The following is a 22,817-nucleotide window of genomic DNA, read 5'->3' as shown; positions in this document are numbered from 1 at the left end:
GCCTCGTGTGTGTTTGGGTGATTTGGGTGGAGAGGGTGAAATGAGAATGGTAAAGCTTGGAAGAACATTGGTGACCACAAGGTAGAAAATCTTAGGGGGAATTTTCACTTTATGTAGAAAATGGAACCGTAGAAAGGTTTTGTTTGTGTATCTGCTTTAATACCAAAGAAATCATTAATCTGCTTCTAAATCTCCTGCTATTAGTGTGAGGACTTTATATGCCTAATTGGGTCTGTATTTCCAAAGAATGAATGCTTTTCAACTGATGAATAGCTGTTTATCAGTGTTTTTATTCAGATAAAAAGTGTGAAGTTAAAACATGCAATGAAAATACTTGTTTACTAGTCAGACTGGAGTATGCAAGATGTTCAGCACACCCAGCTCTGGATAATGTCATTTATACTTAGTGTGTTCATAGAAACCATTTCTGTTCTTTTGAAATGCCAACCTTTGTTTTGCAGCCAGCTGTTAATTGGGTGGTACCAGTGTCTGAAAAAGTGCGATACGATGAAATTTTCCTAAAAACAGACACAGACATGGATGGGTTTGTGAGTGGTCAAGAAGTAAAGGACATTTTTATGCATTCAGGTCTATCTCAGAATCTCCTAGCACATATATGGTAAGAATCCTGTGCTAGCTGTGCTTCTGTAGCTTGCTGATCTAGGAACTCAGATTCAGAATGTGATTCTAACATGAAAATAAACAAAAAAACCCCAACTTCTTTTACTTGTCCACATACTGTAATATGTGGACTATATGGAAAATTAAGGGAGAAATAAATACTCCCTTTGCTTCTCTGGGAGGGGGGCAATAGGTCAGTCTGTGAATTGTGATTGTCTTTTGAAGTTCTAGTGCTCTAAACATTTTCTCAGACTAACACTTCTCTGTTCAGTTAAATATGTGTAATAAAATACTGCTCTGTTTATGGAAATCTGACTAGAATAAGTTAAGCTCTGATGAGGATGAACCAAAAAGAAATTACATGTATATATGTATTTCAGACCTTTTAGTAGAGCAGAAATAAGATTTTCTTGTTTGTAAGGTTGATCTGTTTTTCATCAGGTCTTTGGCAGACACGAGACAGATGGGAAAGCTCAGCAAAGACCAGTTTGCACTCGCCATGTATCTCATTCAGCAGAAAGTCAGCAAAGGGATTGATCCTCCACAAGTGTTAACTCCAGATATGATCCCTCCCTCAGACAGGAACACACCCATCCAGGTAAGTCAGCAATTTGTTGTAGATACACTGAATTTATGTGCTTTAAAAGTAATGGGCTTTGAGTATGAATTTTGTGGGTTTTTTTTTTTTTTTAGTATTATGATAAAGAATTGCCAATATTTTTTCTTATCTCCTCTTACAAATTTCTTTTAACATTTGAAAATATAGCTAGTTTTTTAACAACCAAGGCAGTAAGTAAAGAAAAATGCAGTAAAATTTTCCATAACCCAAGGAGTAATAATGCTGGAAAAAATGTAGCATAAAGGATAATCTTTTGTCATACAGAAGATTGAGTCAGGGAACTTGTAACAGCAAATATTAAAAGCTGGTTGAGCAGCATGTCCCTGACTGTGATCACACCAGATTACTCCCATGGAAATATAAAAGTTTTTAATGGCTACATGAGGAGTTCCTGGTTTCTGGGATTCATCCTTTGTAGCAGTCCACAGTCCTGTATCCAGCACTGCTAATACCCTTTTACTTGAGCATCTGATCCTTTGCTGACCCTGCTTTGTTCCTTTCCTTGATAACATGCCAGTGCACTTCTGCAACTGAACTGAGGAAATACTTCTGTCATGTCCTTGCATTCACCTTTTCCATAAATGATACTGTGTTTTTCTTTACTTTTATTTGCCTTCCCTAACCAGAAACCTTTGGAACTCTAAATATATTTTAATTACTGCTATTGCTATGGTCCTCCTAAGGTTTTTCCTATATCCTTTTCCTATAGACTCTGTCAGGTTACTTGACCCCTGTAGGAACTGAGATCTCAGCACTAACAGAAATGCGGCGTGTGAGTAACTGCAGTGTCCAAAGGAATGCACATTTCTAATGTTTGCTTTTTGTAACTTCTAACAAGTTTTCATTTCTATACCTTTGCCTGTCTTTGCTCTTGAGTTCTGTGCCACTTGCTCTTGGTGTGGTGATAATGTCACAGCAATGTGGAATGCCCAGCCCTGGCTGCCAGCCTGGTGATGTTCCTTCAATAACTGGAGATTTATTGATCTGGCAGAAGTTCTGGGACAGGCAGCTCAGTGCTGTTGAAATTACTCCTGGGCTGGTTCTCTGCAGCTGTGACCAGTGAATGCATCTTGCTGGTCTTGGCTTGTTGGTTGGGTTCTTGTTTGTTTTTTAATGTTTAATAAAGCCAAGCTTTCTGTGGTTATCACAGAAGTCTCAAAGTCAGTGAAGCAGGCAAACTCTGCTTTCTTCTTTGTGAAATGCTATATAAAAATTGTAGGTCTCCTGGTTTGTCAGACTAGCAGTGAGCTCAGTGCTGCAGTTTTTGCTCAGTTGTGGTGAGCTGTTTATCCTTTTTATAATAACAACAACAACCAGTTTGGTACATAATGCTGACATCCTTTCTTAACTTATCTAGAAGGCAGGGGATGCCCTCTGTATCTTCCCTGATCTCTGCTTGAATGAATGCAGAAACAACCCACAGGAAATGTGGTATAATTGCAGAAATTGCCATTAATTTGTGACAGGGCTCTAGAAGACTGGACTTAGAATCTGATTTCATTAAGTCCATGTAAACCTTACTATTGACTAGAGCAGAACTAAGTTTTAGGTTTTGAATTTGAATTCTACCAATTCTGCAATTTCCTTGTTGGCCTTGTCCCTGTCCTTTCATTGCTGTGTGTTCAACTGTCCTGTCTGTTAAACAGGCCTATCAACAATTCTCCTACCTCATGAGCAGAATTGTGGGGCATGTTCTTTGCTTGTTGCAGAATAATTTGATGTCTCTTATGGAATTTTGCAAATGCAAATAATGAGGAGTTTGTATCCCGCCTTTGTTAAAGGAAAAGCTTCTGTTACTACTTGACATTTTAATAGATTGTTTCATTCTTAACAGGACAGTGCAAGTTCTGTTGGATCAGGAGAATTTACAGGGGTGAAGGAGCTGGATGATATCAGCCAAGAGATTGCACAGCTGCAGAGGTAATAGTTGTGGACTGTTAACCATGTCTTGGTGTACAGCACCTAAGTCAGTCTGTAGTACTTAGTTTATTTTCTCTTAGTCATTTTGTCATTATTTGTTGCTTTAATTGGTGATGGATTTCCTAGTGGTACCCTACAGATCTATCAGGTGACTTCAGAAGATTGATGATGGGCACAGAAGGCATTTCTCAAAGAATAATTGATACTTATGCACCTTTTCTCCTTTAAAGAATACATGAGAGTACAGGCTGGCATTTTTGTCTGCATGGTGTTTCCAGAATAATATTTAATTGATTTTTCCATGTGTGTTGTGTTATTTAATTAATCACAAATACATGTTCTTCTTTATCTGACAGAGAAAAATACTCTCTGGAGCAGGACATTAGGGAAAAGGAAGAATCAATCAGACAGAAAACCAATGAAGTTCAGGTAAAAACTGTTTATCATCAGTAGTTTTCATGTTAATCTAAGTCATATGTAGCAATTTAGCATTTTTTCTGTCGTTCTATCATTCTTTCTTTCTTGGGATTTTCCTCTGCCTGGCAGAAAAAGATTTATTTTTCTGTTCTCCATCAGAAGTGTTTTCATCTGCTGCTGGCCAATATAAGCATAGTGTATGTGAGCAGTTTAATGTCTTTTTTGTTAGTGTTTAACTAACATGTCATTTAGGAAATCGATGTTTGGAGAGTTTGGTTTTGATAATTAGGGTAACTCAGTGCAGTGTGCTCTGTGTCACAGTCCCTTTTCCTTCTTGTGAGCAGTGATTTATTTCCTGATGTCTCACACAAATTCCTGCAGATACAAACAGGCCAATGCAGGGTGTAGCCAAGATGATATAGAAAATATTCTGAATTTTGTTAAGTTCTTTCTCTGTGGCTGATGCTTCAGCTAAATATGAGTTACAAGTTGTGGAATTTTCTTCAGGAGCTGCAAAATGATTTAGATAGGGAAACAAGTAACTTGCAAGAGCTGGAGGCTCAAAAACAAGATGCCCAAGACCGCCTGGATGAGATGGACCAGCAGAAAGCCAAACTGAAAGATATGCTGAATGATGTGAGGCAGAAATGCCAGGAAGAAACACAGGTGGTAAGTGGATGTTCATTTTGGACCAGGTCAAGAGTAAAATATCTTCTGTTGAGGGGAATTCTGTTTATTTAATAAAGAAACTTTTTTTTTACCATAAATAGCAATTTTTACACAAATACAAAGGTCCAAGAAAGGATTTTGCCATCTTTAATACCTTCCTTAAAGGTCATAAAAGAAAGGTTGAACCTGATGATGTCCAGGGGTCCCTTTCCATAGGAATTGTTGTTCTGAGAATATCTGAAACATTTATTGAGCCAAATCAGTAGTCCTAACCCATGAGACAGTCCATGGCAGTGGTGCTGGTTTTGGTCACCCTGAATGCCATCAGGATTGAGTTTTCAGGTGGATGCAATTGCCAGTGAAAAGAGGATTTTACCTTAAGGTAGAAACTTCCTGTGTAAGGAAGTCACAGAAGAAAAGTCTGTAAGGAAGGTTATAAACAGCTCTGTAATTGTAACTCTTCAAATCAACATTAAACTGCTTGATAAATGTTTGAATGGGGCCAGGTTCTGAAGGTGAACATCTGGGAAACAGCCTTTGATTACCTTTATAAGTAGTGGGGTATTTCTCTGATTTAAAATAGGATTTCTAGGTTTTATTGAATGTGCTTTTATCAAGGATTTTGTGCAACAGCAGAAGCAGCATGCATTTCTTCATATTAGGTTCTAAAGATTTTCCTTAGTAGTTGATAGGTTGCTGTACCACTTTCTGTTACTTATTGTAAATTCACCATTTAATAAGTCCCATTTATTCCAAATTTCACTCTGATTTTTCTACTGTGTTCTTTCAGATTTCATCACTAAAAATGCAGATTCAGTCTCAGGAATCAGATTTAAAATTACAGGAAGATGACCTTAACAGAGCAAAAGCAGAACTGAATCGCCTGCAGCAAGAAGAGACTCAGCTGGAGCAGAGCATCCAGGCTGGAAAAGTGCAGCTTGAAACAATAATCAAATCCTTAAAATCAACCCAGGAAGAAATAAACCAGGTATTCCCTGTACTTGATACCATTTTTTGCTTCTTGAAACGAGTTGAAAAATTATTTTTTCAGAGGAGGAAAAAATCCTGGTTCATGAAATGAACCTTTTTGACTGGTGTTTAGTGGGGAAATTCCTGGTTTGAGTTAGGAAGCATTCAATTCTGTTGGGTATAAAATGCAGCTGTCAGGCACCAGTGTTTGAGGAGACTGTAAGAATGCCAGTGTTTTTAAGTGTGTAACATGCTAAAACATTTCTCCCTCTCAGGCAAGAAGTAAACTCTCTCAGCTGCAAGAGAGCCACCAGGAAATGAATAAGAGCATTGAAGAATACAATGAAGCTCTCAATGGGATTCATGGTGGGAGTCTGACAAATTTAGCAGACATGAGTGAAGGCCTTGGGCAGACAGAAAGAAGCAGTTATGGAGCTGTGGTAAAAACCCCACTGTTATTTAGTATATTTGACACTAATTAAGCTTCTGACTTGCACCTTATCTGAAGAATTGTTTAGCTGGTATTTGGCACGTGGTCTTGTGGATTTGTAACCTGTCACATGTTCAATCTCAGGACAGAGGTGGGGCTTTATTTCCAGTTTAGTGTTGCATTTTTTAGTCTCCAGTTTATCAAGGTGAAACCTTCTTTTGCTGTAGATTTTCCTTTCTCATGTATTTCCTTCTTATTTCCAAAGGAAGCTTTACAGATTTCTGCTTTACATTGAGCTGTATTTATTACACATCTCATATTCCCTTTCTGAAAGGATGGTTCTCTTTTGCTTAAATAATTTCAGCATCATCTTTCTCATTTATTATGTTTTTACTTAATCAGCATTTTTTTTTCCCCAATCATAAAATCTTTCAAGTTCTTAAACATTTTTCAAATCAATTTCTTTTGGGTATGTAAAGTTAATTTGGGTATTAAATATTCCTCTAAAACACAAGAATTTTCTTTTATTTTTTAAGCTTTTTTGCCTTAAATATGACAAGAAAGGAGTTGCATACTTGCTTGATTTTGCTTGCACATCTATGTGGCCCTTCCTCATTATGGAAACAGGTTTAACTGTTGTAAGCACAGCATTTGCTGTGGGTTTACTATGAAATTGAATATATAATGTGTTAGTAAATATTTACCAGCCATTGCTGCCTTTATGCAGTACTTTACCCTTGCTCTGTAAAGACAAACTGCTCAAAAGAAGAACAGTGTAGATAAAAACAGTATATTGAGAAACATGTACTAAAGGTCTTAAAACTCCTTAATGCTTCATTTCTGTGCTTGCATGGCTTGCATAAATATATTTAATTTCCAGTGAAAACTTCCAGATGTTTTCTTGCAAAACCTAGGAGCCACTTACTGGCAGAAAATACCAGTCTATGTTCATAGCAATTTTTTTAAACCATTGTGCCACTTTCCTGTTTCTCAATTCTTCCTTCCTCTTCCTTCTCTCCCCACCTCCCTCCTGCTGTTCTGAGAAGTATCAATTAGGATGTTTTCATTTGCATCTTGTAAAGGGATAAAAGAAATCCTGTCTCTTTCTGGTGTTGGGTGTAAGTGGGTTGTTATTTCTGGATATTCCTTGTGCTGGGATGGCCCCCAGTGTCCCTGGAATTCTGCTGTGCAGGTGCTGCCTGCACTTGGGCTTTCAGCAGAGACCTCCAAACAAGACCCAAGCCAGGGATTAGCATTCAGATGAATGAAGAGGTTTCATAACTTCAGTTTGCTGCTTGTTCATGCAGGGTATTTTCTACAACTTGACAAATGTAGGTTTGGCCCCTGCTGAGAAAGCTCTTGCCATCAAAATGCTGGGGTGGCTCTTCCTGAATGAAGTGCTTTGTCATGGCAAATCAGTATTTGGGGCTTTAAGCTCAAAGATGAGTTAACAAGAAGCAATCTAGTATCTGACTGCTTGGTAGTAATTTGTTGTATTTGTAGTCCACAGATTGTTTTTGTATCCTTTCTTTTTAAATAAGTGTCTTACCTGAAGCTGAGCTATCATGGCAGAGAAGAATTTTTTGATGGTGTGATGTTTGGGATTGGTTGGCTTTTGTTATTAAAGTATTTGAGAGTTGAATATATTAATATGGGCAACAGTTTAACATTTAATTGCTATTTGTACTGTTATCTTTTGGTGTTCTGTGTAGCCTTGGGGTACACATTCATTTCTGCTGTGTAATTACTTAGAAGTCACATATTCAGAAAGTTCTTTAGGAAGTAATTTTAAAGACTGTTAAACAGGAACCAAGATAGCATGCAATTTCTGCTTAATGGGTAACTGGGCATCTTTATTTTTATCATGACAAGCTGTTTTGATGTTTCTCCTTAATTTTTAGGATGATCCATTTAAGAATAAAGCCTTGATGTTTACCAATAATACACAAGAATTGCATACAGACCCATTCCAGTCAGAAGATCCTTTCAAATCTGACCCATTTAAGGGAGCAGACCCCTTCAAAGGCAGTAAGTGCTTATCTAGGACCTTGAAGATCAATTGTTGAGTAAATTATATTTTCACAAACTTCCCTTGCTAAATAGTAGATAAACCAAATTGTTTTTCTCTTCTGCATAGGTGACCCATTCCAGCACGACCCTTTTGCAGAGCAGCCACCTGCTCCAGCAGGTAACAGCCCTTTGTAATGACAGGACAGGTGTGGTATAAACAATTTGTAGCCAAACACAAAGGAAACACAAAGGTTTCCCTGGCTACAGATTTTTGGTTTGCATGTGGGAGCATGGAAACCCAACAGGGTGTGCATTCAGAATCAGTTTGTTTAATGAGAAGTGTGTAACTCTTTATTAAGTCTGAAAGCTTCATCTGACATGTTCAAACTCAGTAAATACCCTCTGTAGAGAGGTCTCTGGGAGTCTATCAGATTTATCAAAACATTGTGTTTGTGTAAGAAAAATTGTATCAGTGAGTGTGAGGTCGAATATAAAATGTTCTTTATAGACACACTGGTGCTACACTGTATTTACCTGTTCATGCTCCTTCTAGATCCCTTTGGAGGAGATCCATTCAAGGAAAGTGACCCATTTCGTAGCTCTGCCCCTGAGGATTTCTTCAAGAAACAGGTGAAGAGTGACCCATTTACCTCAGATCCATTCACAAAAACCCCCACTTTACCCTCAAAGGTCAGTAATTTTTAAATCTACACTTAATAGATTTCTTTACTATTGACAGGCTTATTGTCTGACAGCTAAAAAGAGTGAAATAACACAAAATACTTTTTTTCCTAACTGGTGAAATATCATTAATTGTATTCTTAAAATGTAGCTATGGATTGTTCAGGCAATCAGCAGTGTTCCCTCTGGTTCCATGATGATGAGGTACATTCACCATGAAGGCACTTTTAGGTGGATATTTTTCCTCTCTGTTGGGAATTTCAAAGCAGCAGCACCCACCCATTCCCAGCATTCCCTCCATCCCATGGATTGCTGCACTCATGGTGGTGAATGAGGTGGAGGAGCTGCTCTGGCTAAAAAATCCCTGAGCCCTCAGTGGAGGAACTGCACAGAGCACACTTGTTACAGCCATTGTTGCAGTTCTGAGCTGTCCTGATGTGTGTACTTGTTTGGGGGGGAATGTGATTTCTTTGGTTTTGTTTTTATTAGTGTTTTCCTCATTCTTATGCAGTTCATGGAGTGTTGCTACCCAAGACCAGTTTCAGGCTGTGGGAAGTCAGCTTTTATTTAAGTACAATCCTATACTGCAAGACCAACTGACTTGTCAAACTGAAGAGCAGCTGTAAAAATTATCTGTTTAAAAAGAAGCAGTATACAGACTCTCTGAATTATTAATAATATAAATGCATGACCTGAATATTCTGTCTGTTGCTTAAAGACTAAATGCAATAGCCAAATGCACTAATAAAGTAAATTTCATATAATAAGCTGATTTTATCCCACTCTGTCCACTGAATAGAGTGGTCTGAAACTGTAAACTATTTGTCTTAAAGCAAGAGATTTTGATAGGCATGAAATGGTAAATGCACAGTCCAGCAGAAAAATAATTCTGTATATCTGTTCTTATTTAGCCTGACCCTTTTGAAAGCACTGATCCTTTTACATCTTCCAGTATCTCTTCAAAAGGTCCAGGTAAGAAGGAACCATTTAAAATGAGGTTATCTTTTTATGAAAGAATCAAATACAAGAGTTGAGGATAAAGAGTCTTGTGAACCATTGGCAAAAAGCATCATGGTCTTGTCACAGTTCATGACAGTTTTCTTCTCATATTTTATGAGACATTATCTCACTGTTTTCTTCTCATATTTTCCCTCCAAAAAACTGGTAGGAAACCTATTGTTTAGTGGAATTCTCTCTGAACATCTAAATGCAAGTGTGTTTTAGTTTTGTGCTTCATTGGCACCACTAAGCATTCCCTGTAATTCTTAAGTATTATTCAAAATAACTTTATTTTCTGCATATCTGTTCCAGATCCATTTGGAACACTGGATCCATTTGGAAGTGGTGCTTTCAGTGGTGGTGAGGGATTTGCAGACTTCAGTCAGATGTCAAAGGTAAAGGTTAAAAGGAAAGCAATTATCCTTTTAAAAATGTATGTACAGACACTTCCTAAAAGAGTGTGATATGATTGTAACTTTTTAGCTGACAGTCTGATTTTGTTAATTTTCTTCCAGTCAGCCTCACCAGCTATATAGCAAAGAATCTTCCAACCATGTCAGATATGGCAAAGTCTTACTAAGACTGGTAGATTCAGTAGGGATAAATACATTTTTTCACAAATATTTTCAATGACCAGATCAGGAAAATTAATTAACTTGTAGTTTTAACTTGTAAGAAGAGGTAGTTGTTGCAGATATGAATATATTTCAGTGCCCAGCCTTCATCTAAGTCCTGGAATTTGCTTCTTGGTTACTTCATAGTAAGTATCCTGACTTGTTTCTAAGCTTACCATAAACACATTAAGGTTGGATAAGGCCTCTAAGATTTAGGTCAACTTTTAACAAAATATTATGCTACTAAATAAATGTAACCTAACCTTACTCAACTCTTAACAGTCAGTCAGTCTCTCCCATGTTTTCAGTGTGCAATTTCTGTCCATTTTAAATAGCAAATCAAGAAAAAGGTTCAGGACACAAATGAAAAAAATGGATAATTGGAAAAGTCTTGGTCTTCTTTCCTGAGGTGGAGTTTGGAATTTAGTGAACTCAGTTCCCAACTCCTTACATTAGTGGAGTAAATGTTAAAAATAAAATAGTTTATCATTTCCCTTTGACTAATTACATTTCTTGGTGGTTTTTTTCCTCCCCTACCTTTTGCTATTTTGTTGTAGCTCTCCACTAGGTGGCAACAGCCTTTACCAGTAGACATGGCTGGCTCGAGGTAGAAATTTTAGCAAAAGTTTGACTGCGATTTTTACCTTTTTCACAAAACTCCTCTTTCTTCATTTCACAATGATAAATTTCCCTGCATGGCACAATACTTTTGGGCTTCTTCATCACTAGGAGAGTCCTTTAGAAAAGCTGTTTGAATATAGGAAGATTTAAACACGTGCTTTTGGATATTCCCTAAGGTTTTGACTAAAAAGTCAAATACCTATGTGTGACTTCAGAAAAGTCTGGAATAAAGTTATCCCTTCTGCACTGTTTTTCCAGGTTCTGTCATGGTTCTGTTTGTTAGAGTGAAGGTCAGGCTGTGGTATTACTGTTCATTGCCAAATAGTAAAAAGTCAAGTTTTACTTCCTTTTATTTCCTCATCAACTTTTTTTTGCTGGGACTAAAAGTTCTAGAAGTACTTAAATGATGAAAAGCATCAGGTCTTTGATTGTCTATGGAATCTCAGCACCTCTGGCATTGGGCATTAGCCTCCTACACCACTTACAATTCTGCCCTCAGATTTTGAAGTTAATGCTTTTACTTGACTTAACTGTAGCTTCATGAAACCACAGGTATTCTCCAGTGTGCTTACATCCCTTTTCTTTTCTTTTTTTTCTCATGTAGTCAGTACCTTCAGACCCCTTTGCCTCCTCTTTTGGAGGGGCAGGATTCACAGATGACCCTTTCAAAAGCAAATCAGACACACCAGCATTACCACCCAAGAAAAATGTCCCTCCACGACCCAAGCCACCCAGTGGTAAGGAGGTTTTCTTCTTTTAAAAGCTGCTTCTTTCAATTTACAGTGTATTGCTGGGTGTAAGAGCAAGTGGACAGTCTGCTATCTGTCTTATATTTCAACCATGGAGGAAGATGTGAAGTTATTGGTAAATTGACAAAATTATCAGTAAACCAGACTGAAACTCTTCAAAGTGGAGAACAGATGATGAGAGTGCTATTACAGATCTATAAAATCACATGTGGCAGGAGAAAACAGGGGAAAAAGCCCTGTATTTTCTAAGTAGGCAACATATAAGATTAGTAAATGGCATCTTTAAAATGAAAAGGTTTGCTTTTATATGGTAATAGAAATTCAGGATTTATTTCTATGTTTGCCAGAGAATATGGTGAATGCCAAAAAGTTTAAATAGTCTTAAAAAACCCTCTAGATAATTCTCAGAAGAAACAGAGAACAACAGGGTGTCCCAAAAGCCAACTCCTGGCTCCAGCTCCTTTGTAGCTGATAGCAAGGCAGTCTGGCTGTGGCTGCATCTTCATCTTGCTTTGATGTTCTTCCTGAGGCATCTGCCACTGGCTCCTGCCAAGGCCAGGGTGCACAGTTAGACCTGTCCTGACCTGTCTGCCCAGCTAGGATCATTCTTGCATTTGAACATTACTGTATGAATTAAACAGAAAACACTGTATATATGTATATATACACTGTATATATACACAGAGTATATATGGCTTTGTTCCTGCTTGGAGTCCATCATTTATGGAAATCTGGGAGATATATAAATCTCATGAATTGAAAAGATCTCTCTCAGTGGAGCTTCAATTTCTGTTCTCCCTGTAGTTGTTTTCAAGCTATTCAGCTACCAGTGAAACTGTTTAAAGAACTGAAGCCATGCAGTTTCAAGTCTCCTTTTAACAACAATGGTTGAGTTCAGTTGATATCAAGAGGGAACTTTCAGTTGGCTCAAAAAAAAAACCAACAGATGCTAGATGCTGCTGATGGTTAGGCACAGAATTTTGCACTAAACACATTGATCATCATGTATTTATATATCCACAGACAGTATTAGGGAGCACAGTACAAAAAGAGCAGATCCATCATTAATGTCTCCTGCAGTGTGTGGGTTCTCTGCCTTTGTGCTGGTGCATTTTGGAGCAGAGCAGGCAGCCTGTTTGTGACAGGTGTTGTTGATCTGGCTGGTTTTGCACACCAGTTATTCCAGAACAAACTCCTTGGACAATGTGAAAAGTGCTTGCTTATTACCAAGGTATCCTTAATGTCATTACCTATCCCATAAATTGATCCCAGATGTGAAAGATTCCATTGCACACAGTACACTTACAAGCAGACCATTGCAGCAGTATTTGTTCCTGTTGCTGGGATTTTATTGCTCAGGAGATTATGGTGCACCCAAAAACCCTGAAAGCAACAAATGAGAGGATTTTATAGGTGAGTATGCATGTAAAGTTGTCAGGAAATGCTCTAGGATTGTGAAAAAGCCTTTGAAGCAGTTTGTTCTATGCTTGCTTTGTGTATTTTCTACTATTTTCTACTATCTACTAATGAGTTTTCAGTAATTAAAAAAAAGCAAACCACATAATATGTCATGTTGACAAATATCCATCACTAGGACAGACATGAAGAAAAGGAGAAATAGAAATGCTAAAGGGAATCTTATTTCACATTGTGAATGATGTTATTTTTCTTTATTTGGTTTTCAAGGAAAGAATGCAAATGGCCATCTTTCAAAAAAATAGCTACATAAAATATTTTAGAGTTAACAGGGCCTATATAAATTTGGATGATTCCAATAAATACTAGATATACCCATGTAATCTCTTATATGTAGTTTCTTTGTATTTCTTGTTAGAAACATGGTTACTCTTAGCAAATGCAGTGTAATAGTAGCAGGAAAGGTGAATATTGACTCCCTCACATGAGGGTTTTTGGCTTTCTGTGTCCTCATTCCCTCTTTTGTACATACTGAGGAATGTGGGGAATATTCAGCTGTATTAATATGTTTTTTATTTAGACACGTGCACTCAGCCTTTAATCAGTTGGTTAAAAATGGTTTAAGTGTGTCTCTTCCCCCCTTCTAGGGAGATACACTCTTTGTGAGGCTCCACGCTCTACCAAAAGCAAATGTTGTTATGATAAAATAGGCTAAGGAGGAAACAACAGGTTTTTTTTTTTTAAAGCAAATGAGCCTCGTGTGTTTATGCAGTTCTACTCCTCCCTTCCTTCCACAACTAAAGCAATCTTCAGTGGTTACTTAAAGCATGAGAAATCATATAGTAATATAGTGTGATTGTAGCGAGAGATACGGGCATAAAATGTGTGTTAGAATGGCCTCAGCAAACAAACAACAGACAAGAAGCTTCCGTTGTTTCTTACCTTTCTTACCTTGGTCTCTTTAATTAAAAAAACAAGTAAGTGATAAAGATCTTGCTGAAGGATGAATAAACGCTAATTATTATCAGACAAACCTGTAATTTGCCTTTCTGTTCCATCATTGTACTCTTTTTAGTAAAACTGTTCTTTCTGTTGGGGGGGGGTTAATATTGAAAAACACTTTTGTGGTTTGGTTGCATTTTGGTAGGCAGGTGCAGAAAGCTCTGAAAGGAAACTTTACTTGTCCTCTAACCTCTGCACTCAAGTAGAAAATATAAATACTTTTGCAGAGTGTTGGAAGCTGCCTGATTTCCCAGGCTTTTGATAGTGGAAACTAAACAGGATCCACCAGGGGTTGTTCCTGATTAGCCCTGATTTGGTGCTTTTCTTTATGTGAAGCTTTTGCACATGGCATGCAAACATTGTCTGATGTCCCATTGAGGATTGCACTGTGTCCTTGGACCAAAGTGTGCCACAGTTCTCACTTTGCCCATGGGCCTCTTTTTTGTCCAGATGAATGAGGAGTTTGACATCAGGTCTCGTTCCTTCATGAAAACAAAGAGCAAACAGAGCAAACCCTTGCAGCTGAGCACAGGATCAGGAAAACACTTAAATGGCACATTCTGAGTTGGAAGGGACCCATCAGGACCATGGAGCCAGAGTGCTGGCCCTGCACAGGACACCCCAACACTCTCACCCTCTGAAGGGCTGGAAGCATTGTCCAAGCACTTGTTCAGCTCTGACAGCCTTTGGGCTGTGGCCCCTGCCCTGGGGAGCCTGGGCAGTGCCAGGCTGGAGGGGCAGAGCCTTGCCCTGAGCTCCATGCCAAGGCCTGGCCCAGCTCCAGCCCTTGCTGGGCTCCTGTCCCTGTCCCAGAGCAGAGCTCAGCGCTGCCCCTGTGCCTGCCCTGGGCAGGAGCTGCAGCCCCCAGGAGCCTCCCCTCAGTCTCCTGGGCTCCAGCTGAACCAGCCAAGTGCCCTCAGCTGCTCCTCAGCCCTTCCCCAGCTCCGTGTCCCTCCTTTGGCCACTCTCCAACAGCTTTGGATCCTTCTGATCTCGTGGTGCCCAAAGTGCCCCCAGGCTGAGGCTGCCCCAGTGCAGAGCAGAGCAGGAGAATCCCATCCCTTGTCAGGCTGGTGCTGCCCTCCAGACCATGGTGACACTTTGGGCTGCTGGGGCACACTGGTGACTCAGGTCCAACTTGCCACCAACCAAGGACTCCCTGCTCCCTTTGCACATGGCTGGTCCACAGCCTCTCATTCCCCAGTCTGTCCCTGCATCCAGGGCTGCTCTGGCACAGGGGCAGGATCTGGCACTTGGCATGTTAAATTGAGGATTGCCCAGCCCTTTCCTTTGTCAAGATCTCTGTGCAGCACATCTCTGCCTTTAAGGGAATCAACAGCTCCTCCCAGCTACGTGTCATCACCAAACTCACTTAAGTCTGCCTTCCAGTCCCACATCCAAGTCCTTCATGAGGAAGTTGTAGAGCACGGCTCCTGAAATGGAGCCTTTTGGACATAACCTGTGTTTACCATGTAGTGATAGAGCAAAAGGCCTTCAGGTGTTCCTGGAAAGACCTCTGAGAGGAGTTTGTGGTTCAGGGGAGCTGCTCTCATATCCAGGTTCTGGACACAGCCTTCACACAGTGTGTAGAGAAACTTCTCTGCTGCTGCAGGGGGTGTCAGGATTGCAGTGGGTCATCAGGTCTGGTCCTACACACCCTGGCCTGTTCTGCTTGTAAAGTGGAAATGGGTTGGTTTCTTTGGTTTTAGTTGATATTTGGGTTTTTTCCACAGCTGGAACATTGAGAAGCAGCTGTGATCTGAGTGTATTAGTAGATAGTTCAGTTCACAACTCTCTCTGTGAGAGGGAAAACCCTTGTGTGGCATGGATTAGGTACCCTGAGATCCATATCTTTCCTTTCTTGAGTACTGAGATTAAGAGAGGGTATGACAATCACAAGATTATTTAATTAGATTTGGATCTTGGGTAGAATCTCAGCTTTATGCTACTTTTGTTCATCATAAATAATTTTCTTTCTTTCTTACTTTATTGTTGACCAGTCTGTCAAGATCTTTTAGATGTTTCAGAGTCCTAATCTGATCCTTGCTTGGTCCAAGAGAAATCTCATCTTTGTTTTTATGGTAAAATACTCTTATTGAGTATTTATTCAGTATAACAGTTTGGAAGTTAAGTGCAGAATCTCTTTTTTAAAGAGATTTGGAGGAAGGTTAATAATTCAGTGAATCCCAGTAGAGACTAGCAAGGGGAAGGTGTTCCAGAAGGAGCAAACCTAGATACTAGTGTACCTCAAAGCTCCAATTTACTGTTTCATGAGAAGATTTGGAACATCGCTATCTCTGTCCCATATTTAAGATTCTCTTTAGGTTGAGGAAGATCAGCCAAGAAAAAGTTCTTTAGCTCTTCTGGCAAGGCTCTTCAAATGAAAATCCCCAAGAGAATTGGGGGTTCTGAAGAACATGGTGTGCATGTTCTTCAGTAATGTGTTAATCTCCATGAAGGTCCTAATGGACATTAGGTTTCATAGGGCTCCCCTAGGACCTGGCTGGAGTGATTTGATGTTCACCAGGTGCTACTGGAGAACTTGCAGGTTTCTTTGGAGAGGAGTGGAACATTTTGTAAATTTATTGATGTTATACCTTGAGTAATGCTCAAAAGGCACCGAAGAAACGCCAGTGCTTTGTGTAACAAGCTGTGATAAACAGAAAGCAAATAATAGTAAAGTATCTCAGCATTCTTAAACAAAGGTGCCCTGTGACAAGGATCTACATTCCACTGCACATTATTTCCTCAAACTCCCCTAAAACATTGCTGAGTTCTGTAGATTTATAAGGACATTTTATTTGCTGGCAGAAGATTGCCTGTGGTGTTCAGCACTGTGGAACTTCTGCTTGCTTTATATTTCTTATGCAGCTTCTCAAGCTTTATGGGACTTTGGTGTAATTAAGGATAAAAAAAATATGAAAGAACTGGTAGACTGAAACCTGTCAGTTAAAATGGCTCTGGTAGGTTCTCACAGATTAAAAATTATGTTTTCTGCTGTGAGCTGCAGATTGAAATCAGTCAAGAGTTCTCCGCTAACTAGTTTCTAGGTAAAAGTTGTTGATTACAGAAAGAGAGAAACAGATTTTTTTTTTTCTTTTTCTTTTTTTTTTTTTTTTCTCTTTTTTTTAAAGTACAGGAAGCTGCTGTGTGGGTGTCAGTGATTGGGTTATAAGTAAATGCTTTGATCGTGGGACCTAGTGCTTATGCCCCACCCTTACCACTTCCTTTCAGCGCAGCCCCATGCATTCCACATTGCGGTTATAGCAGCGCTGTTAACCAGTGAGATTAACCACTACTGACAAGCATCTGACACATTACTCTCTATGCTCTGCACTCCTTGTCAGGCCCTGGAGTTCCTGAAGGAAGCTACTCTATCCAGGGAGGATGAGCAAGGCTTGACCCCTCCTGTTCCAGCAGGTCTTGCCCTGCCTCATTGATGCTGTACATTAATGGCGTGAGGGAGGACGCAGGCACTGCACTCTGTGGTGCTGTGTCTGCCTTTTGTGTGCCCTTTCAGACACGAGAGTTCCTTCCCCATCAGGTTAGCACCACAACAGGAGTGTGTGTGACCTGGGGACAAGGCACACCAAGCTGTAGGATACAATCATTTATGACACCTTGCATTGTCTTGGGTTTTAGCACTGAGTATTCCTGTAGGCCTCAAGGATGGGAGAGGTGACACACACCCAAGTGTCAGAGATAAATTTAGTGCCTTTAAGGCTGCTGGTGCATCCAGTGACCCTTGCTCCATACCCACCACTCTGTGTATCCTGTCATTTTAGTTCATGCAGGAATACAGTCGGTGTCACCAGGTGCCAGTTGGCATCCTCCAAACAAGCGTTACTGGCCCTGCTCAACTGATGATGGTCCAGGTGCACATGGTTGCTGGAGAAGCTCAGAGACAACCATTTTTTGCCATCAGGAAGTTTGGATGAATGTGATTCTGCCTTAATCCTGATTGCAGGAGTGATGGATGAGGTACCCAAATTTCAGGATGCATGGAGAACCCTAGAGCTGGCAGTAGGTTCAAAATGGCTTCTCGTGCAAAAGTCACCCTGAAGCCTCCAAACTGGCACCCTCAGTGTTTCCATGACTTGTGCTGGCAGCATTCTTTAAGATCCTTCCCATTCAAACCATTCTGATATTAGTGGAAGAACCTTCACCACAGAGCAGTGTGAAACCTTCAACCTTTCCTCAATTTTTATTGCTTGCTTATAGTGGTTTTCAACTTTTTAACTATGAAAGAATAAAAGTCCTAAAAATACAGGAAGAAAATACCCTTTTCAATTTCAGTGTGCTGCTTTCTTGCAATGATTATTTAATAAACACAATTATTTTATGAATTTTAATTATTAAAATAAATTTTAGCTTGTGTAAATATTATCATTTATATTGTTATTGTATATTAGTGAATAATAGAGGTAGTGAATATTATATGAATAGTGTACTTTTAAAATGCTAATGCACTTTAAAAATTGAGGGTTTTTTTGGGGCGTCAGTGTGTAAATAGCAGAAAAATAACAGAGTAACTTGGAATGTATAGAATCTCAGATCATTAAAGGGACATTAAAGTTCCTCCAGTTCTAACCCCCCTGCCTTGGGCAGGAACACCTTCCACTAGACCAGGTTGTTCCAAGTCCTGTCCAGACTGGCCTTGAACAGTTCCAGGGATGAGGAGTCCACAGCCACTCTGAGTAAATTTAAAGGAATAACACATTGAATTCATCCTAAATAAGAAATAAATTAGTGGAGTTACTTAGCTGCTGAAATACAGGTGTTAAAGTAAATTCCATTGGTAAATTACTATTCCACTCTGCACATGGGGAGTTTGTCAAAAAGCTTCGGCTTTGTTTAGTGATCCATTTATTTTTTGTAGCTTTGGTCTATGATGGCAAATGAATATTGGCTTTTCAGAGGTTAGTGGTTAACACCTCTGTATTAACCTTTTTGAGTTAAGGGCTTCAGCTTTGTTCCCACAGTTTTTATTTATTTATTTATTACTTGTTACGGTTTTGAAATGTTAAAATACTGAAAAAATATGGGGGACAGTAGCCTGCCTTGGGTTAGGAAGCATGACTGATCCCTCAGAGAGACCTGGTTCTGTGGAGCTCCAAACCTCAGAACACAAAGATTTGCAGAGTGTTTGAGTGACTAGAAAGTATTGCAAAATAATAGTAATGATGTTACTGATCATAAATTTAATCAGTCAGGGTGTTAGTGTTCAGAGTTTCACTAAATCACTAATTATGAGACTGCTAGATGTATTTTGCTGTCCTACCAAAAAAGACAGAAAAGGCTGATTCAAGCAAAATCTGGCTGATAAACTCCTGGTTTTTCATCTTGCCAGTTGGCTGATAAACGATATCTGAACATGTTGGTAGCTTAAAAAAATGAAAAGGGGTCAGGGGTTTCAGATCTTAACAGGTCTTAATATTGTGTTTATTGAACCAATCTGCAAACTTATAGCTGTGCTGAATGTTGTAACCCATCACCTACAGAAACTCTAATTCTCTAATTTGGGGTGGCCATCCTTTGCCTGCCCTTTGAAGTGTGGTTGCAGGAGGTTGTTGTCAGCCTCAGAGAAGCTACAAGTGCAAGAAAAATTACCAGCAGAACATCTTTTTGTTCTGTTGCTGTGGTGCAGGGAGCTTGCAAGGGAAATTGCAGATGGATTTGCCCACTCAAGTGCACGCAGTTGTGAAGGGATCTAAAAGAGCTGTTCTGATGGCACTTGGACCTCAAAGCTTTAATGATTAAATACCCAGATAATCACACATCTGCAGACGTGTTCCAGATTTCCCTGGACCAGGATTGTCCAAGTGAAAGTTTTAGATTCTTTGGGGGTGTCTTTTGTGCCCCTGGGACAATTTCAGAAGCCTCTTGTTCCTTCTGTGTGTGACCAGCAGCTGGCCCAGCTCAGGGCAGTGCAGGCAGTGTTTGTGCAGCTTCTGCTGCTCCCTTCCTTCGTGTTTGATGCTTCCTCCTCCTTCATGCCAACGATAAATATAGTTCTTTTTTGTATGTGTCACTTCTCTAAATTAAAGGCATTTTATGGTTTGACTGTTTTTGCAATTTTAGACTTTATTTCTCATCTTTAAGGCAGCCCAAGAGCAGTGCACATTGACCTTGTGTTGACACTTTCAGTGAGGTAAAGAAGGCTTAGATCTTTGCTGCTTTTTGAGTTGGACATAAAAATTGGTTTCAGTAGTTTGTTTGCCTAAGATGTGTCTTCAGTGTCTCAACTCGATAAAAATTCAGACTTTACAATCGGTTCAGTGTCTTTCTTATAAATGCAGGCCAAAGTCTGAATGTTCCCATGTAGAAATTTGCTCCATGTATTTAGTCAGATAAATTTTAAAAGAAAGAAGCCATGTTAGTATGATGGATGTAATTAGAAGTGAGGAACAAAAGAAAGGATTGTGTTAATCAGAAAAAAATCATGTAATATAATTCCCATGATTTAATTTAGATTTAACTCTAAATTATGTGGATTTACTGAAGTTGTGGGTATCAGTGATTTGATCTAGAGCAATGTATAGAGTTCTGTACTCATTGTGAGATGACAGGAGTGCTGGGATGTTTATTTGTGCATGATGCCACACACCTGTTTCCTTAGAACTTTTTCAGCACCCAGACTTATTCACAAGTACCCTGGTGCCTGTTTACCTTTATTTTTTTTTTCCCCTCCTCTGTAGCCAAGAGTGAGAAAATCAGCCTCGAAGTTGTGACTGACAGGAAAAGTTTTTTTGTTTTTCATGCCTTCTAGAAGACCTGACAGTTACATTAGAGCACAGGCATCCCTTGTTGTGTAGGATAAATGACTCATGGGTGGAGCACCTGCCTGGCCACAAGCTAAAAATTCCATTCACGCTTTGATTCTCTTGTTTATGCTGGCCCCTCAGAGTAAAGATATTTCAGTACCTATGGTTGAAAGAGGTTGTCCAGAAGCTGTTTCAGAGCAGATTCTTGGGCTGAACATGTAACGATTTCTCACCTTTCAAGAAGTTTGTAGATTGTCAGAATGTTTCTCTTAAGCAGAAGTTTTCGGTGAACTCAAGGTGCAAACTTTGCAATATTAAGCAAAAACAGTTCTGAGGGGTTTTTACAAGGGAAAACTTCTAAAACTTCTCCCTTCTGTTACAAAAAACATGTTGTGATTTTTTGCAAAGAACATTATCAAATAGTTGAGTTTGCAATAGCCCCTGTTGAAGACAAAGACCTCCAAGTATTCTGTAGAAAATTTAGTTTAATGTAGCTAACCTTCAGGCAAAGTTTGAAACTAGTAATCATTTTTCCTGTGAGTTCAGTTTCTGAAGATTTTACTCTGCATCACTGGAGGAGCTGGATAATCTTAACCAGGATGGTGGGAATCATGCTGAGTAAGTTGGGAATGAGATGTAAATTTGGTGAACTGCCAAGAGAAAGATGTGCTGGGAGGCACCTGAGGCTTCTTCTGCCATGTGGAAAAACAGGAGAGGTGGAAGTCCTGGCATTATATGCTCAGGTATAATCACAGGTGTGGATTTACCTTATCACTCCTAATCCTCTGCAACACAGCTCTGGCTTCTTAAAGGCTATTTTTCAGTTTAGAAAGTATCCTGGAAATGAGCCCTTGTTTAGTGAAAGGTTAAAGCTGTGTCATTTCCACTCTCTCCTGTTTGCCCATAAGCTTGATCCATCTAGGCTTCAAAGCCAGGAAAAATGCTGCTTCTCATCATTCAGCAAGATCCTCTTCTAAGCAGAAAGTCAGGCCCAGCATTGAAACATAGAATATTGAGAGAGTTCTAAATATTTCACTTCGTTGTCAATACCTTGTAATTCAATAAGACAAATTTTGTGTTTGCATCCTACAAGTGAGGTTATATTTGCTTTGAAATATAGATCTCAGCCCTCCAAACTCAAGTTTGCTGTGGGGTATGAAATTAGATAAGCCCTTTGTATGGGTGGAGTTCACTCTAAGTAACAGCACTTGCTGTGGTAAACCATTTTGTTCATCATCTCTTTTTGCTGAAGTGAGTCCTCGGTGTGGTTTGTGTGCACCACTTGGGTAACTGCTGAAACTGCTGTGGTTTCAGAATAGGACCTGTTTTGCTTTTTTCTGAACTTTTTTTCCCCTGAAACTATTAGCAGAAAAATCATATAAGGGTTACAACTGTTTGCCTGCCGTACCTCAGAACCATGAGCAGAGTCATGTACAAATGCAACATTTTCCAGCAAATGGAAGATTAATGCAATCTAGGTTATGACTGTATCTTGCAGTATTGCAACGTTACCAATGTCCATCAGTAGAGGTGGTAACTCAAACTGTGCTTTGAGTACTTTTGTTTTATGTTGTGGAAAGCCCATACCCACATTCTTGACACACTAAACTATAAAATTCTTTGTGTAGTTAAGATGGGAGACTTACACTTGCTGCAAGTCAGCAAAGACATCAGAAAGATAACGCTGGTGTTGTTCTTACTAATTTGTGGCTAATAAACGAGTAAATTTGAACATCTAACTGAACCAAACAAACTTCTGCCAGGCCTCAAAACCACGTTTGCAGAGTGTGGCAGGATAATGTGAGCTGTGAACAACATAGAAAAGGCAGTAGAGGAGAGATTTGGACTTGGAGTTGGACTTGATGGTCATCATGGATCATCAGCCTTGTGGTTGATGTATTCAGAGTAGATGCTGCTCTAAAAATTGCTCTGCAAAAATAAACCTGATTGCATAAGGATTTCCCTCTCACTTTTTTTTTTTTTTCAAAATACAAAAATTACCACCCTATTCTATTCTTTAACATCTAAAAATCTGAAGAAAATGGCACTCAGTGTGTAAAATGAAAGCCTTCAATATCATTAGCAGTAACTCTCATTATATGGTGACATTTCCTCTACAACAAAGTGATTCTTTGTGATCTTTTGTGAAGATGAAGCACGAGAAACCCTAATGCTCTGTGCAGGTTCAAAACCACCCAAAGCTTTGTGCAAAAACCTTAAACAGGCCACCCAGAAAAACCAGTCTTGCTGAACAAATACGTTGCAAACCCAGCATTTGTGTTAACAGTCACCTATTCCACAAAGTGGTTTCGCTAG

The 22,817-nt window shown here is 39.3% G+C and overlaps 1 protein-coding gene across 6 annotated transcripts in view; it reads left to right on the top strand.

Annotated features, from left to right (window-relative positions):
- EPS15L1 (epidermal growth factor receptor pathway substrate 15 like 1) overlaps positions 1-22,817 on the top strand; it is a 46,942-nt gene that overhangs the window by 9,503 nt on the left and 14,622 nt on the right. For 3 of the 6 annotated variants that reach the window (XM_071451845.1, XM_071451850.1, XM_071451849.1), the window contains 14 exons: positions 462-619; positions 1,063-1,219; positions 1,950-2,012; positions 3,075-3,160; positions 3,517-3,589; positions 4,085-4,246; positions 5,037-5,234; positions 5,491-5,655; positions 7,547-7,673; positions 7,783-7,833; positions 8,209-8,345; positions 9,248-9,308; positions 9,648-9,730; positions 11,175-11,307. In XM_071451845.1, the coding sequence (XP_071307946.1) occupies positions 462-619; positions 1,063-1,219; positions 1,950-2,012; positions 3,075-3,160; positions 3,517-3,589; positions 4,085-4,246; positions 5,037-5,234; positions 5,491-5,655; positions 7,547-7,673; positions 7,783-7,833; positions 8,209-8,345; positions 9,248-9,308; positions 9,648-9,730; positions 11,175-11,307 (1,654 nt within the window). Of the gene's footprint in view, positions 1-461; positions 620-1,062; positions 1,220-1,949; positions 2,013-3,074; positions 3,161-3,516; positions 3,590-4,084; positions 4,247-5,036; positions 5,235-5,490; positions 5,656-7,546; positions 7,674-7,782; positions 7,834-8,208; positions 8,346-9,247; positions 9,309-9,647; positions 9,731-11,174; positions 11,308-17,522; positions 18,007-22,817 lie in introns of those variants that run through there. The other 3 variants (XM_071451848.1, XM_071451846.1, XM_071451847.1) reach the window with 3 other exon arrangements.

The sequence above is a fragment of the Agelaius tricolor genome, unplaced genomic scaffold (genome assembly GCF_023055355.1).
Source record: "Agelaius tricolor isolate 1412-34295 unplaced genomic scaffold, bAgeTri1.0.p SCAF_33, whole genome shotgun sequence".
In the NCBI taxonomy this organism is placed as follows: Eukaryota; Metazoa; Chordata; class Aves; order Passeriformes; family Icteridae; genus Agelaius; species Agelaius tricolor.
This window is presented reverse-complemented; position numbering and strand designations above follow the sequence as displayed.